The sequence below is a fragment of the Vicugna pacos genome, chromosome 1 (assembly GCF_048564905.1).
Source record: "Vicugna pacos chromosome 1, VicPac4, whole genome shotgun sequence".
Classification (NCBI taxonomy): Eukaryota; Metazoa; Chordata; class Mammalia; order Artiodactyla; family Camelidae; genus Vicugna; species Vicugna pacos.
In genome coordinates, this window is record NC_132987.1 from 119,104,909 (window position 1) to 119,121,085 (window position 16,177).

General features: G+C 35.4%; 1 protein-coding gene and 1 non-coding gene across 4 annotated transcripts in view; one reads left to right on the forward strand and one right to left on the reverse strand.

Annotated features, from left to right (window-relative positions):
* Nucleotides 1–16,177, reverse strand: part of BRWD1 (bromodomain and WD repeat domain containing 1) — a 107,246-nt gene that overhangs the window by 87,064 nt on the left and 4,005 nt on the right. For all 3 annotated transcript variants that reach the window (XM_031685080.2, XM_072969321.1, XM_072969314.1), the window contains exons 5-7: nucleotides 3,725–3,875; nucleotides 1,551–1,649; nucleotides 1,056–1,216 (exon numbers count right to left, since the gene is read on the reverse strand). In XM_031685080.2, the coding sequence (XP_031540940.2) occupies nucleotides 1,056–1,216; nucleotides 1,551–1,649; nucleotides 3,725–3,875 (411 nt within the window). The remainder of the gene's footprint in view (nucleotides 1–1,055; nucleotides 1,217–1,550; nucleotides 1,650–3,724; nucleotides 3,876–16,177) is intronic.
* Nucleotides 7,684–7,757, forward strand: TRNAS-UGA (transfer RNA serine (anticodon UGA)). Its single transcript has one exon. It is a non-coding gene; the product is annotated as a tRNA-Ser (tRNA).

Below are 16,177 nucleotides of genomic sequence, written 5' to 3' on the forward strand. Positions count from 1 at the left end.
AAAAATAAATGTTAATATAGCAAGTCTTTTATATCATTTTAAAGAATACGATTTACATGTCACTCACATTAAGTGTTTATAATTCCTCCTCCCTTTTCAATCATAGAATACTTTATAAATTGTGAATCTCACAGCCAACAATACTTGTAAGTTTTTTTTTCAAATCAAATAATAAAGATTCATTGAAGTTTTTATTTCTACAGTTTAGGCCCATTATAAATACTATTTTCCCAAAATTCTCTGACATGTAGTAAGTCCAAATAAAAGTCCACGCATTTCAACTAACAATGGTTAAATGTCCATTTAGCTCACATCAAATTAACATGATGAGTATTAGGAAAGATCTATGTTTCACGGGTTGAGTAACCGGCAATCCCAAAAACAAAAAGTAATGGAACTAGCATCTTCATTTAAAATAACTAAACAACAAAGTCTCAAATTTTATAGTACCACCCAGCATCCATCCATTCAGCAAATATTTGAGTATCTACTCTGAATCTCGACAACTGAAAAATGAAATTTTAACTTCTTACCCATCCTAATCTTCCCTTAAGAGAGTAAAATGTTAAATTAAATTCCAAATATTTACATATAGTTACAGATAAAATAATCTTTCAGTGTTAAAGCAGTTTCCCTAGATCACGAGTAATCAATGTGAATATGAATCACCTGCAGAGATCTGGATTTTTGTAGGCAAGTTTTTTGGTTTGTTTTCGGTTAATACACACTATAGCCTAATTTAGTAGGTCCAGAATGGGCTGCAGAAGTATTAGGCATGCATATTTTTAAGCATCCTTGATGATCGTGCTCAAGAACGACTACTCTAAATCAATGTCTCACAAACAACATACATGGCCTGGTTATCTGCAATCTGAATCACTTGTGATACTTAATAAAAATGCAAATTTCATGGGTCCCACACCAGACCTACTGAGTCCAAGTTCCTGAGGATGGGAAATGTAGAATCTACATATTTTATAAGGTTTCCTAGATAATTCTGAAGCACACTAAAGTGTTCCAGATGATACCAAATTGAGTTTAAAATGTTAACTCACTGTAAAGATTCTATGTCCTGTCCTATCAAATGCTACACAGTAAACAGCAGACAGATGTCCGAGAATCCTTCTGTGCATTTTTATATGCTGATACATAGTTCCTGGAAATGCTGTGCTAAAAGTGGAACACCCTGTGAGTTGTTTTCCTCGATGTATCTCCACTAGGAAATAAAAACAACGAAAATGGTTAAGGGGGAGCCAATATGTAAAAAGTTAAGAAAAACTCCAAAACAATTTCTAGAGGGTCACAAAAATCAATGTTAGAGAAATCCTTAAGATGAAGTTTCCTCCCAATTCTGTTCTCTTATAAGCACTAGTACAGGCTTATTAAAATAAGACTGTTTGTTATTAACTTTTATCACTTTTAGTAATATCTTTAGGAAGGTAATACATTTGAAACTTTACCAGTATTTCAAGTTTTAATACAGCAGGTACAAAGTTGGTCAAGAAATTTAAAAAATGGTTTTGTGCATCTGAAAAGCCAAGCTCACTTACCAAGACTTGGTGGGGAACCGTAGTTCACCGGCATTTCAGGAGGTCTTCCTCTATGAAGAGCAGCAAAGGCAGAGCCCTTCCAAACTGTGTGCCTGCAGTCTTTAAAATGAATTTTAGATACACATAAAATCTTGAAAGTTAACCCCAAGAAAGATTTTATAGAATACTTACGTATATTGTAATAAACTGTTTATTCAAAGGTTTACCAACTAATAATACTTTAACAGAAAAGCCCTAGAGGTTTATTAGACTATTTCTGAAGGAAAAAAAATTTAAGACATCTTGGATACAACAACAACAACTAACATTTGTGCAGCACTTTACAGTGTACAAAGTGCTTTCCACATACATGATCTCATTGAATCCTCACAACAACCCTGTGAGGTAGGTATTATCGCCAATTTACAAGTGAGGTAACTGAGGCTCAAAGGTTCCAGGACCTTCAAAGAGATCCACTGCAAGTGATTAGCCAAGATGGGCCATAAAACCAGATCTTTTGACTCCAACTCCCACTCAATGCCAAATAGGTTTTTATTTTTCATCTCAGAACTATACTATGCAGTCATTAATGATAAAGGTCTTAATCACAACTGATCCAACTTTCCAAATACAGAAATTTTTGCAAGGAAAATTTCAGTTTGATCTACATGAAAATCCTTGACTTAACTTGTTTGAATGGTGCTGAGTTTTAAAATTAATGTTGACCAATATTACCAAGATTTTAATCTCCTTGGAAAGTACTGACAAAATTGAACGGCTTTCCTCTTGTTTCAGGATCAGATAATCCTTTACACAAGAGCATACACAATAGGATCTGTGAGTCTGAACACTAAGTCTAAAGTCCCATCCCTCTTTGATCTACCACCAATATACTAAGAAAAATGTCTACCCCCTCTATAGGAGAGAGCAGCAGAACACAGATTGTGCTGTGCTAGAAATTAGTTTCTTCACCACTGAAAGAGGAAGGGAAGAAAGGCATCATATAAACCTCTACTGAGCCTCGGGTGCCCCAAACTAACAGGCATATCATGTTTTACATGAATGAATTCATTACCACTATCATTATCAAAGAGCAGTTACAAGGCATCCTCTCATGTCACTAGTACAAAACAAACAGAAATACGGTCCCTACCCTAGGACAGCTTGCTGAAGTCTCTTCTAATGTCTGCCAGTTCTAAAGCAGTGCTCATCACAAAACGACATTGAGCTTGACACAAGTAAAGAAAACAGAGGAAAACAGGCTACCCAGGCAACTACTATGTAACAACCTAAAATAGAATAATTACAAGTTGAATAAGAACACAGAAAAAAGGAAGAATATGAACAGTTTCCTGATGCAAGCCACAGTGTGGCATGACCACGGAGCACTATGAAACAACTAAAGCTGACAAACCAGTCTGGCAGGGAACCAAGAGGGAGGGGTTGTTCTTTCTCAGTCAAGCTTTATACTGGTGGTGCATCTAAGAGGCAGCATCACATCAGCAACAGATCTTAAAAGTAATCATGAGGGATGAACTTGACGTACGCCCAGGATCAGAAGAGCCAACATTCTTGCCCGTTAGCAGTTAAGCCATGTTGTATACATAGATCACATCACATACAGGTACTTAGTCTAAGCGATTTATACCAAGCTAACAGAAAAAGAACAGCAATTCCAAACATTTTGCTACCACATAATTTCGCAAAAAAATTAAACTGGTGAAAAAAGAACCATGCAATTGTACATTTTTGGTGCTCATTTTCAAACTGCTACCAAATTTAGAAAATCATGTCCCTTTTAACAAAAGGCTTGCAGAATCTAAATATCAAATGAAATACTTCTAGCATTTAAAGAGTTTATTAGACACATACAATTACATTCAATGAAGTTATAAGTGAGCTACAAAATGGAAAATTAAGAACTCACATTGATAAAACCTCAAACACATCTCAGAATAAATTCAAGCTTTTAAGCTTAACATCTATACCTTTATCATTTTTTTAAATGCAGAAGGACCCATTAAACACTGATGTAATAAAATTCAATGTCTATGCTAAATGCAGAGAATTTTATAGTCCACAGCATGGTTTTTAGTTACATATCACCTTTCTTCCACAAAGCTTACATTACTTCACAATTATAATAATTATTAAGCTAGGAATACAAAGCAGAACACTTCTTCAAATTAAGGTACCTTTTGCTGTACGTAGCAAAGACTGCCTTCCTGCACCAAGTAAAGAAGTGACTCTTGAAATACTGGGTGGAATTTCTTTATCCAGCATTGGGCCGATGCGCTGGCAGATTTGCAACAGATGATCAGGAGCCACATGCTTATTGGATAAGACCTGATTGGAGAGCAAGTTTTAAAAACAACATTTTTTGACGACAGTATCAAAAAATAGTAAATACTTAGGGGTAAGGTTGACAAAATGGGTGGATAACAGGTACAAGGTAAACTACAAAATACTGCGGAGAGAAATTAAAAGACCTAAACAAGTGGTAAATTGGTCTATAGATTCAAAGCCGTTCCAATCAAAATGCCAGTAGTTTTTTTTGTAGAAACTGACAGTTTTGTCCTAAAATGTACGTGCAAACTGCTTACAAAAGCCAAAGCAGCTTTGAAAAAGAACAAAGTTGAGGGCCAACAATACCTGATTTCAGGACTTGTTCTGTAAGAACAACTGATTTTTGGCAAAGGTGCAAAAAAGAAAAGATAACCTTTTCAACAAATGATGCTAGAACAAGTGAAATCCACTTGCCAAAAAATAAATATTAACTTTAACCCATACATCATATCAAATATTATCTCAAAACAGATCACAGATCTAAATGTATCATCTAAAACTATAAAACTTATAAAAGAAAACACTGGAGAAAATCTTTACAACCTAAGGCTAGACAAAGATTTCTAAAGTGACACCAAACATAAGACACAGAAGAATAAATCAATAAACAGACTCCAGCAAAACTAACAACTTCTGGTTTTTCAAAAGACATTAGTAAGATAATAGAAGGATAACCACAGACAGAGAGAAAATATTTGTAAAGCATGTATCTAATAAAGGACTTGTATCCAGAATATATAAAAAACTCTGAAAACTCAACTTAATAAAAAACCTAATTTTTAAGAATAGGCTAAAGATCTGATCAGACGCTTCACCAAATAAAGATACACAGATGGCAAATAAACACATGAAAAGAAGCTCAACATCTGTTTTTATCCAAGAAAAATGAAAGCACACGTCCACATAAAGGTTTGTAAGTAAATTTTCCTAATCAGCTTTCTTTTTAAGAGTCCCAAAGTGGACACAATCCAAATGTCCAGTAACAGGTGAATGAATACACACATTACTGTATACCTGCACAATGGAACACTATTCAGCGATTTTTTAAAAAGTTAATAACACACAATGACAAGAATGAATTATGCTGAAAGAAGCCAGAAAAAAAAGCACACACTGTATGATTTCATTTATATAAAAATCTAAAAAATGCAACTTAATATACAGTTATAGAGAGCAGGTCAGAGGTTGCTGGGGCTGGGAGAGAAACAGGAGAAATTATGAAGAGAACACTTCTGGGTGCAATAGATATATTCACTATCTTCACTGTGGTGATGGGCTCACGAGTGTAACACACCCGAATTTATCAACTTGAAAACTTTATGTGCAGTTTATTGTACATCAACTATACCTCAAAAAATAAACAAGAACACAAAGGATACTGTTCAGTTTAACTCATGAATATGCCTAATGTTACCTGGTATGAACGTATTTGGCATAAACTTTGCTTCATCCCTAGGGTTTCTCAATCATGATGCTACCAGCATAGGAAGTTCTGATAAAACATCACAGTACAGGACTGTCCCCACTTCCAGGACATAGAGTATCTCTGGCTCCCTTCCATTAATGCCAATAACATTCCCCAAGCCACTCCAACACCAACAGTGCCCCACACATTTTCAAACTCCTTGAGAAACACTGCTCCAAAGAAATTTGAAACAGAGTTCTAGACCTCAATTTTGGTTCTGAATCATGAAATCAAATGTAAAATAAACCTGGATTCAATATAAAGTTTTTGTTCATAAGCCCTGGTGACATCGTCAACTTTCCAACCTGATTTACATTTTCCACCGTGACCGATATTCCAAGGCAAAACTCAAAAGATACATCAAAGCTCAGACAGACCTCAAAAAAGTATTTAATATTCCTCCGCACTCTGCGCTTCGAAGTGTCAATATGTGAAAGCCCAAAAGCTGTTGAAGATAATTAGCTCATCATAGGAGAGGAGAGGGAGATAGGAAGAACTAGAAGGTAATCCCAAAAGGACCAAGAAAATCAGATCTAAGAACTTATCAGTAATACAAATAAGAAAATAAAAAACACACGAAAGTAACTGCACTGACTGACCTAGACAACATATCTAAAAGGATTAAACATTTAAGATAAAATGACTTTGGGCAATGGCAACAAGGCTTCTGTAAAGTGGAAGATCACTCTAACAGTTTTCTTTGAGATTTTCACTCAGTTGGTTAGAGAACTTCTTACATAACTAAGTTTTGAGGTTACACAACCAACCCTATCTGAGGATGGAGGCTTGTTTCTGAAGATCAGCGATGAAAGATACAAAGAAATTCTCCAGATAGAAAAGGTATGGATAGAAAACTTTAAAGATTGCTTCCTAGTGCTAGACATCTTATTTTATCTCTTAAACAATACAGAAGAAGAGCTTTACAAATAGGGAGCTTTTACTCACTGCCTGGATTGAAGAAGCAATAAAGCTGATCATTAAAATAATAGGAAGGTTCAACATAGGCAAGTACATCTAGACAAAGTCCAGGTATTATAGGAACATGGACTGCATACAGTAGCTGTAATTCCCATAAGGAGAATTACAGTTTCTTTGCGTTTTTCCTGAGGATTCCAACATAATCGAATCAATGATAACATAATCAAAGATGGGGGAAATTATCCTATTTTCATATAAAATGAGTTTTATCTGAAAAATAATACAGTTCTAGTCCCAATATAAACAACAGCAAAATCGTCAACAAAAAAAACGGTCTCAGATTAGTAAAAACACCATATTGATAAAATCACTATACTAGATAATTTTCCTTCAGTATTCTCAAGTCCTAGATATGAACATTAGTAACAGTATCTACCAGCAACTTCAATGAGTAAGCCACAGTTATTCAAGGTCTCCAAGAATCAGGCAAGAAACTAAATTCCTCCAATTGTCAAACATCCAGTCTCCCTACCATCCTGTTCTTTGTAACCACGTTCACTCTCAGAAAGTTTATCAGCCACAATTCTAGGATCACTTGTATTAATATCACTATTGCCAAATACTGCTGTGAGCATGAGCCCCTTCAAGCCCAGGGAAGCAGTTACAAAGAGTGGTAGTAGGGTCTAGATAACCTGACTAATTGGAAAGTTACAGGAAAAAAGTAGCTTTTTCTGTAAAGAGATATTGTAATCTAATTAGGATCCAGGAGGAATATTTAATACCTTTAATATGCACCTGTCTGACATTCAGCTTCCCCTCAAATTATTTTAAACTATATCTAGAAATCCTGCAATGGAAAATGTATAAGTAAACTATTATACCATAATTCCTATAACATTGAAAGGTACCATATAACAATAAAACACAAGGAAGGGACAGAGATCACTGCCTTTTATGTAAAATAAAAAATTTAGTGTCTTCTTTGCTTAAGTAACTCCCCTCAGCTTCTGATGAGACAGATGTTCTTGGCCTCTTTTCTAAGCTCTATAAAGAAGTACAGGTTTAGTAGTCAATGACAGGATAAATAGTCCCAAAGAAATAAGAGGAAAAAAAGAGCTTAACACTTAGTATATACGAAAGAACCTAGACAGAGAAATGTTCTAGTATTGGTGTGAAAAAGCATTTAAATGCATTTTAATTCAAAAAAGTTAACTATTTTTAGCTTCCCAGAGCAGTGACTGCTTGCTTACCCAACAGCCACTACCTCCCTACTTTAACACTAGCTTACTTTTCCAGATTCTTTCATAAACTAGGAGGCCATGTGATCTAGTTCTGGCCAATGACAGAGAAGAAATCTCCTGAGGCAGGGGCAGTGTTCCTGGAAAAGTTCTCCCTAATGAAACAGTCATGGGGGCAGAAGGCAGGGGAGTTGTATAGCTCAATGGTAGAGCACGTGCCTTGAATGCACAAGGTCCTGGGTTCAATCCCCAGTGCCTTCATTAAAAATAAATAAATAAATAAACCTAACTACCATCCGCACACAAAAAATTTAACAACAACAAAAACAAAAAAGTAATAAAGTAAAATAGTCACAGGAAAAAAGAATCCTTCCCTCCCATCATTTCTAGGATTTGATGGCAAGAACTGCAAGAATCATTCAGCAACAGTAAAACTAAGAGTCTGAGGGAAAAAAAGCCAAAACATCAAGGCCACCCAAACAGACATTCATTAATGACACCATTAAATCACTGCATCAATTCCATCTACAGACTTGTAAAACATCATTATGTATCTTTATTATTACTTAAGCCACTCCTTCTAAGCAAATAAAGTTTTCTATAAGCCCCTTTTCATGCGCTGCAAAACCTCACAAACCGTAACAGCATGTCCACCAACGTGAACATCTATAGCAAAGTCACCCACCAGCCATGTCAATAAAATGAGGCCTGCCTGGAAAATGCTATCAATGCTGACTCCAACGTTAAATGGGACGTATTCTTAGTTAGCCTTCCTATGTAATCTGCTAATTTCATTTTCTTCCTCCTTCAGCAAAACAATGACCCCTTCTTTCTAGACGATATAAGCTTTCCCAAATTACAAACTATTCAATAAGACAAAAAAAAGTAAGATTTTTGATATTCTTGATGGGGAGTTCTCCTGCTGTTTCTAGACCTACCATCAGATCATCTGAAAAAGATAAAACACAGAATGCAAAATTCTCTGGGACTTTATCCATACAGCAGCTGACTTTTGAAACGAAAACACTCATCTTGAGAATTTCCTTGTACCAAATCAAAACAGCAGAATTTTCTAAGCAGAATATGATCAAAACGTGCAAGGACTAATTAAAGTCTGGCTCCTACACAGAACTTAATTAAGAAATATTCTCAAAAAAGTCAAACTTCATTTTAAAAAATAGTTTCACAAGATGTATTAAAACAGAAGAGACAGGCACACTTCAACATGTTGATCACCCACTGTGGACTGGGTGCCCCTGAGGAAACACAACTGCCACCCAAATTTGAGTGACGTGGCAATCAACGTAGTAAAACATATGTATTTTAAACATGCTTCAGCATACAGAAGATATGAAATAATAAAGTTCTTGGTCAAATAACAATTTCAGCCACATGAACATAGTAAAGACCATAGATATCAACATTAATGCAAAACATCTCCTAGTCAGACTTAGTTCATTTTTTCACCCAGAAGTTTGTCATATTCCAAATGACCAAAAGAAATAAAACCTATTCATTTTAGCTATGTCTTTAAAACAAATTCATAACATGCAATACAAACACAAATCAAGAGTTTATAGAATCAAATAAAAGAAATGTACTTGATAGAGATTCTAGGTTCAGCTGCTGAGTCCTGAAATGTCTGAAATACTTAAGCAAATGCAATTAAGTACTCACAACAGAAATATTACTTCCCAAACGAATAGGAAATAAAAAGTAAGAAAGCACCCATAGCTACACAGCTACTGTTTAAGGTATAGTTCAGAACAAATTCCTTCCTAATTCCTTAACAGCTTAAAGTACAACATTGTATTTAATGACCACAGCTAAAACGCTGATTTTTTTTAAAAAAGGGAATTTGAAAGAAAAATTTCATTAAGTAATAAACTATATTATAAAAGCTCAATCATTAAAATAGCACAGAAAAAATCCACAGAGGAAAGTCAGAAAGAATTTAGGAAATGATAATGACTGCATTCTCTGGTAAGGAGATGACGCAGATGGTGCGTGCAAATTGACAATCTGGAAAAGGTTAGATCCATATGTCACACCGGCCAAATGCTAAAATAAACTCTACATAAAGACAGTAAAAAAGAAATTACAAATGGCCTAGAAAAAATATTAACGAATAGGAACATAATACTGGCCTTCATAACTTTCTAGTACAGAAAGATTTTAAGGACAAACCATAAAGGCAAAATAAAGATTAACAGACGTAACAAAATTAAAAATCTTAAACCTCTAAACAACCTCCAAAGAAAGCTAAAAAGCCCCCTGCAAACTGGAAAAAGGAATTTAGAACATGTGACAGATTAAAGAATAACCTATATACATAGAGAATTCTTACAAAACAGTAAGACAGCAGCAGAAAAGCAGGTAAAAGATATAAAAAGGCAGTTCAGAAAAGTTGAATTATCAACAGCTAATAAACTTACTCCCTTAAAAAAAGTCCTAGGCACATAACTGCTGGGTCAGAGGTTAAGCGGGTTAAGGCTGATGGTGACCACCCTTTCCTCTGATCTTCACATGGCTGCCCCCTTTTCATCATGCAGGTCAAATGCTACCCTGTCAACAAAACCCTCACCACCCATCCGAAATACCTGGTACCTCCATTCACCCTCCCTTCCCAATCCTCATCACCCATCTGAATTTGTATGAGAGTAATCTGTCAGCTGCTTCCAAACAGCTTCATCCCTTAGGCCTAAATTCCGTGAAGGCAGGAGCCTTGTCCATCTCATCCACACTGGTATCCCTAGAACTCTGAACATGGTAAACATTCATTTACTGAATAAATGCATCACCCATTAGTGAATCCAACACAAAATGGGGCTTACAGCCTGGACCTGCCCCTTATGAGTATAACTTTATCCAAGTTACTTGTCTCTTCTAGTTTCATTTCAAACAGGAAATCATGATACATACAAGGTAATAGTCTTGCTAAGAAAATTGAAAGAGATTACATAGGTTAATGCTCTTAATTTTTGTGCAGTACTTGGCCAAAAAAAAAAAAAAACTTAGCACTGATACTATTTTATCCATCAGATTGGTAAAAACTGAAAAGGTTATCTGGCTATGAAATCAGTATATTCTCACATATGGTAGTCAGGGGTTTAAACAGGAAGAGGCATAAGGAAAGCAAATTTACAATAAACATTAAAAACATGTAAACCATTTTACCTAATGATTAAGTTTCTAATTATAAGTAACAATTATATAAACTACAAATGAATGCATAGATACAGACATCTTATTTTGATATTCACTGAATCACTAATAGAAAAAAACTGGAAACCAACCAAATGTCCAAGAAGCAAATGGTTAGATAAAATTTTCCAGAGAAATGGAAAAGGAATTCACAACATAATTTTTAGTTTATTTTTGTTAGCATATATGCATAAAGAAAAATAAACACTTATTTTAGTAATTTTTTCACTTTCTCTTTGCTTTTGCACTTCTACATATTCTACAACAAACATAAGAAATTTTTATTTAGCATTAGGACAATTTTTAGTCACAGTTCACATTGAAAAAACTAATGAACTAACTACATATCACTTGTTACACCCTGATACAAACACCACTATCAACATCTTCAAACATTAACAAAAGTAAGGGAAAATTTTAAGGCTTTAAATTGAGGCTCTAATACAAGGTCTTTCTCAAGCCAAAGGTCTCTCAATTTAGAATCCAGTCTCAGATACACCAATAATTTAACTAATAGATACCACAATAAAGGGGTTAGGCGACTATCCTGACCCACAAGGATGTGATTAACAGTTCTAGTTCTACATCTAACAAGTCATAACAAAGTCACAAAAATAACAAATACTAGGTAATATTGAACACTTACAACATACAAGGTACACTTTCTAAGTATTTTAAGGTTTTGATTAAAATTAGTTCCTTATCACATTAATAATAGTTAAAACTTAATACAGTGATTACTATCTGACACTGTCCTAAGAACTTTATATGCAGTAACTTACTACACCTCCAAACTATTTCTCCACATTTTCACAGATGAGAAAACACAGTCACAGGCATTAAAAAACTAAAACAGCAGAGCTAAAAATACAAATCCAGACTGTCTGGTTTTGCAACTCTCTATCACCAGATCACTGTCATCAGCTATGCTGCATCTTAATAAAAACGGCATGTAAGGAAATAATCCAGGAATATCACAAGAATTTTAGAGCCAGGATGGCCTCCAAACATTTTTTAATGCCAAATATATGCAAACTAATTAAAATCAACATAGAGAAATTTTTTCTAAGCAGTTCAATTCTCACATCCAAATCCTTCACCTACTCCATTACAAATACTAAAATGAAAGTCAAATTCTAAAGTAATACTGAGTGCATAATTCACCCTGCATTGCTAGACTTATTACATAATTTTAACACAAAAGTTCTATGTTCAAAAGCAACTTTCCCATTTCCACATAAAAAAATGAAAGATAGTAAATAATCATTGAAAGATTCTATTTTACAAGTTCCTAATGAAATGGATTAAGGAACCAAAAAAAAAAAAAAAGAAAGAAATGTGTAACTTCAATGTATCTCATAACCATTCAGCGTTAAAACACTGCTCTAACTGACTACAAACTACACATCTTAGGGATTTTAAGAAATAAAAGATGAGACATTATCTAATAACCAAATTGTTTGATGGGTTCTCAGAAAGAAAATATACTAAGGATTAAACAATATTAATTCTTTGAATAAATACTGAGAGCCTACTATGTGCTAGGAAGTATAATTAGGCATACCGACAGATAATTACAGATGGTTATGTGTCCCACATAATTTTTAAAAGTTCAAAGCAATCATTTATTCCAACTATTTAAAAGGGGATAATGTGAGAAACTATCGGTCTCACCTTAAAAATGAAAACAAGCTGGATTAGTTTAAAAGTAACTTTCACCCCCTTCACAGAGCTGAGAAAATCTAAATTAACTACACACCACAAACTGAGGAGCCCTTCTGTGAACAGAAACGAAACAGTTGCTTTCATCCCTAGGAAAGACACACAGAAGAAAAATCTACCAAACTTTTTGACAGCCTCCTGTGGGCTGGCATGACTGATTAAGGGGGGAGGGCTAGGTAATTAGGTTTGTTTATTTATTTATTTTTATGGAGGCACTGGGGATTGAACCCAGGACCTCGTGCATGCTAAGCACATGCTCTACCACTGAGCTGTTCCCAAACTGGCATGACTGATTAGAACACTAAAGAGCCTCTGTCAGAGTAAGTCCATACCCACTCCACTCCTTTCCACAGGCCTTCGCCAGCTGCACAGGGCCAAAAATCGGGCACAGAGCAGCTGGAGAAATCTTCCTAAGGCTACAGACAGGACAACAGGGTAAAAAGCCAACGTAGGAGTGGAGAACAAAGAGAACTCTTCAGCAACCAAAAAGGAGGCAGCTGGACTATAAAGCAGAGGAAGATCTTACAAAGTTTGGAAAGCTGGCAACTCAGTCATAAAGGACAGACAACTCAAGAATCTCTCCCAGGGTCCAAAATTCCAAACTGCTGGAAGAAAGTATTGATCCCACCCTGAAAACATGTGAAGACAGTTATGAGATGAACACAACTAAAGCTGCAACAAAGGGCAGAGATGAGCAGATACAAATCAGACTGACCCAACCGCACACATCGACAGCTTTGAGAGAAAAAAAGAGCACATCCTTTGTGACTATACATCAGCTTCTCCTCTTTTAACACAAAAAGATGATGAGATACACAACAAAGCAAAATGTGACCCAGGGTCAAGAGAGGGAGTGGCTAACAGAAGCAGACCCAGAGATGGCCCAGATGTTGAAAAATGCTCAGTCATTATCTCTTCAAAACATTAATCTGCCCCATTCTTCCATCTTTTCCATATGGGACTTTATACGTTAGACTACTTGATATTCTAGATTCAAGAAGCTCAGAGAATCCCAAGCAAAGTAAAGGCAAAGAATCTACCTAGGTACATCTGGTAGGAGCCCCGGACATGAGCCCCGATAACCCCACCCTCCAGTATTCACAGATTCGGGGAATTCCCTCCCACTGAGTAAGTTACTTCTAAACAACAGAATGCCCTAACATTGAGCAACACATCTATTATTAGGTTACAAAAGATTGTGACTTCTGTCTTGCAAGCAGACTATTGCCTTGTTAGCTTCCATCTTTCAATGACACAAGCTTCCATGTTGGAGAGGTAAATGAGACAAGGAGCTGAGGGCAGCCAACTGCTATGAACTGAGGCTCTCAGTCCAACAACCCACCCCAGGAACTCAAGCCCTCCAAAAACCACGTGAACTTGGAAAGAGATCCTTCCATAGCCAAGCCTTTAGTTGAAACCTCAGCTCTGGTCAATACTTTGATTACAGCCTTGAGACTGAGATGGAGAACTCAGGTCAGCTGTGCCTGGACTCCTGACTTAAAGAAACTGTGAGACAATAATAAATCTGAGTTCTTTTAACTTACAAAGTTTTGGGATAATCTGTTATGCAGCAATAGGTAATGACTACAGCGTATCACAGTAAAACTTCTGAAAATTAAAGACAAAATGAAAATCTTAAAAAGCAGCCAGAAGGAAAAACATTATCTTGAAAAGAAAAGTAGTAAGACTGCTGGGTTTTCAATATCAATGTGCTGAAAGAAAATAAATAAATAAAACCAACCAACCAGAATTTCACAGCTTAAAAAAAAAAAATCTTTAAAAATAAAAATAAAACAAAGATATTTTCAAACCAAAAGGGAAAGAAAGAAAAAGGAAAACTGAAGTCACTGCCAACAAACTTTCATTAAAAAAAATACCAAAATAAGTTGCAGAGACTGAAAATAAATAAATCACAAGTAAGAGGCATGGAAAGAAAGGAAGGAATTACAAATATCAGAAAAGGTATATGGGTAGAGAAGAAATGAATATTGACTTTAAAACAACTGCAATAACACCTGAAAAAGCTTGTAACAAATGTAAACGTCAAATATGGTAACAGCCCTAAGGACATGAAGATGATAATGAACAGTTTTAACTTCATTTAAGAGAAGTGGTAAAGTACATAAAGTAAATGGTAACACATCTCTACAGTAACCACTAAAAGAATAAAAGGATATATAATGGAAAAGCAATAAAAAATAAATAGAGTAACAGTGATTAATCCAAAAGAAAGTGAGAGAGAAGAAACAAATAGGAAATACAAAACAGACCTGGCCGACCTGACACAATTACATTTAAGTAATTACATTAAATACAAATGGTTTAAACACTCTTTAACTGAAAGACTGAATAATAAATCTGCATTCTGTTTCAGAAGGCACATTTTAAAAATGAGACCACAGGAAGACTAAAAAGTAAAAGGATAAAAAAGACATACTATGCCATCATTAATCAAAAGAAAGCAGGGTGGCTACAATAACATGAGGCAAAGTTAGCCTTTAAGACAAGAAGTATTATACAGGGGAGAGAGCATTTCCTAATTTTTAAAAAAGGGTTAAATTCTGGAAAAGGCAAAACTATGCATGGAGACAGCAAAAAGATCAGCAGCAGGAAGGGAGAGATATTAAGGCAGAACACAGAATTTTTAGGGCAGTAAAATTACTCTATGATTTTATACTGGTGGATATATGTTATGTACATTTGTCCAAATCCACAGAATGTACATCAAGAGCACCTAATATAAATGTAAGAAAACACCAGTGAACTATGGACTTTGGGTCAGTGTTATATGTCAATACAGCAGCACAGTCAAGGCTAAGTGATTCAGACACCACCACCACCATCACTTAGCGCTGAGCCAGATACAGCTGTTAGTTCCCCATCCTACTTTGTGGTCATCCATAAGGGTAAATACCAGGTATCATTCATTCAAGTATGAAAACTCACAGAGACCGTATTTTGTTATTCCCTAAGAGCCTACAAACATAAATTAAGTGAAGGGGAAGTCTACACCATACTGACTTACCAACCTATCCATATTGATACTAATAAATAGTACTGTGCACCAGGCACAGTAAAGTCATTTTTTCCCACAGAATGTTTACAATGACACTTTGATACAGTTACTATTATCCTTGTTATACAGATCAAGAAACTGAGGTAGAGATTAATTAATTTGCCTAAGATTAGAACATCTAGTAAGCAACAAAAGAAAGCCAAGATTACAGCCCAGCCACCTGTCACCAAAACCCAGATTTCTAATTTAATACTGCTCAATTGCTAGACTATAACCTATCATCACGCTGCCACAATCATTAAGTGTTCCCAAGGGTTATCAATGAAATGCCTATAAAAACGATAGATGTCTATAGTCGAGTACAAAGAAAATGCAGGATCCAGAGAGGAAAGAGATAAACTCCACTCAGGATGAAGGGTCTTTAGAACCCCGCAATGAAAATAAAATGGTAATGGTTGCAATGGTTGCAAAAAGCTGCAATACAGGTAGGGAATATAGAGCTGTTTTGTTTTAAATGGGTAAATAAGTAGCCTTGCTATAAAAAAGACTCAACCTGAGACTCAAGTAGAATCTATCTGGCAATGCACTCAAAATCCAAGTCTTGGATTATAATCTTCAATCATCATCTGAGTCCTTAATCCAGTAGGGCGCTCCCAGATGGTAATACCACTATCCCCTTAGATTGGCGAGCTCATGCACGAACTAAGGAAGGTTAACAAATAAGTAGAGATGAAGAAAA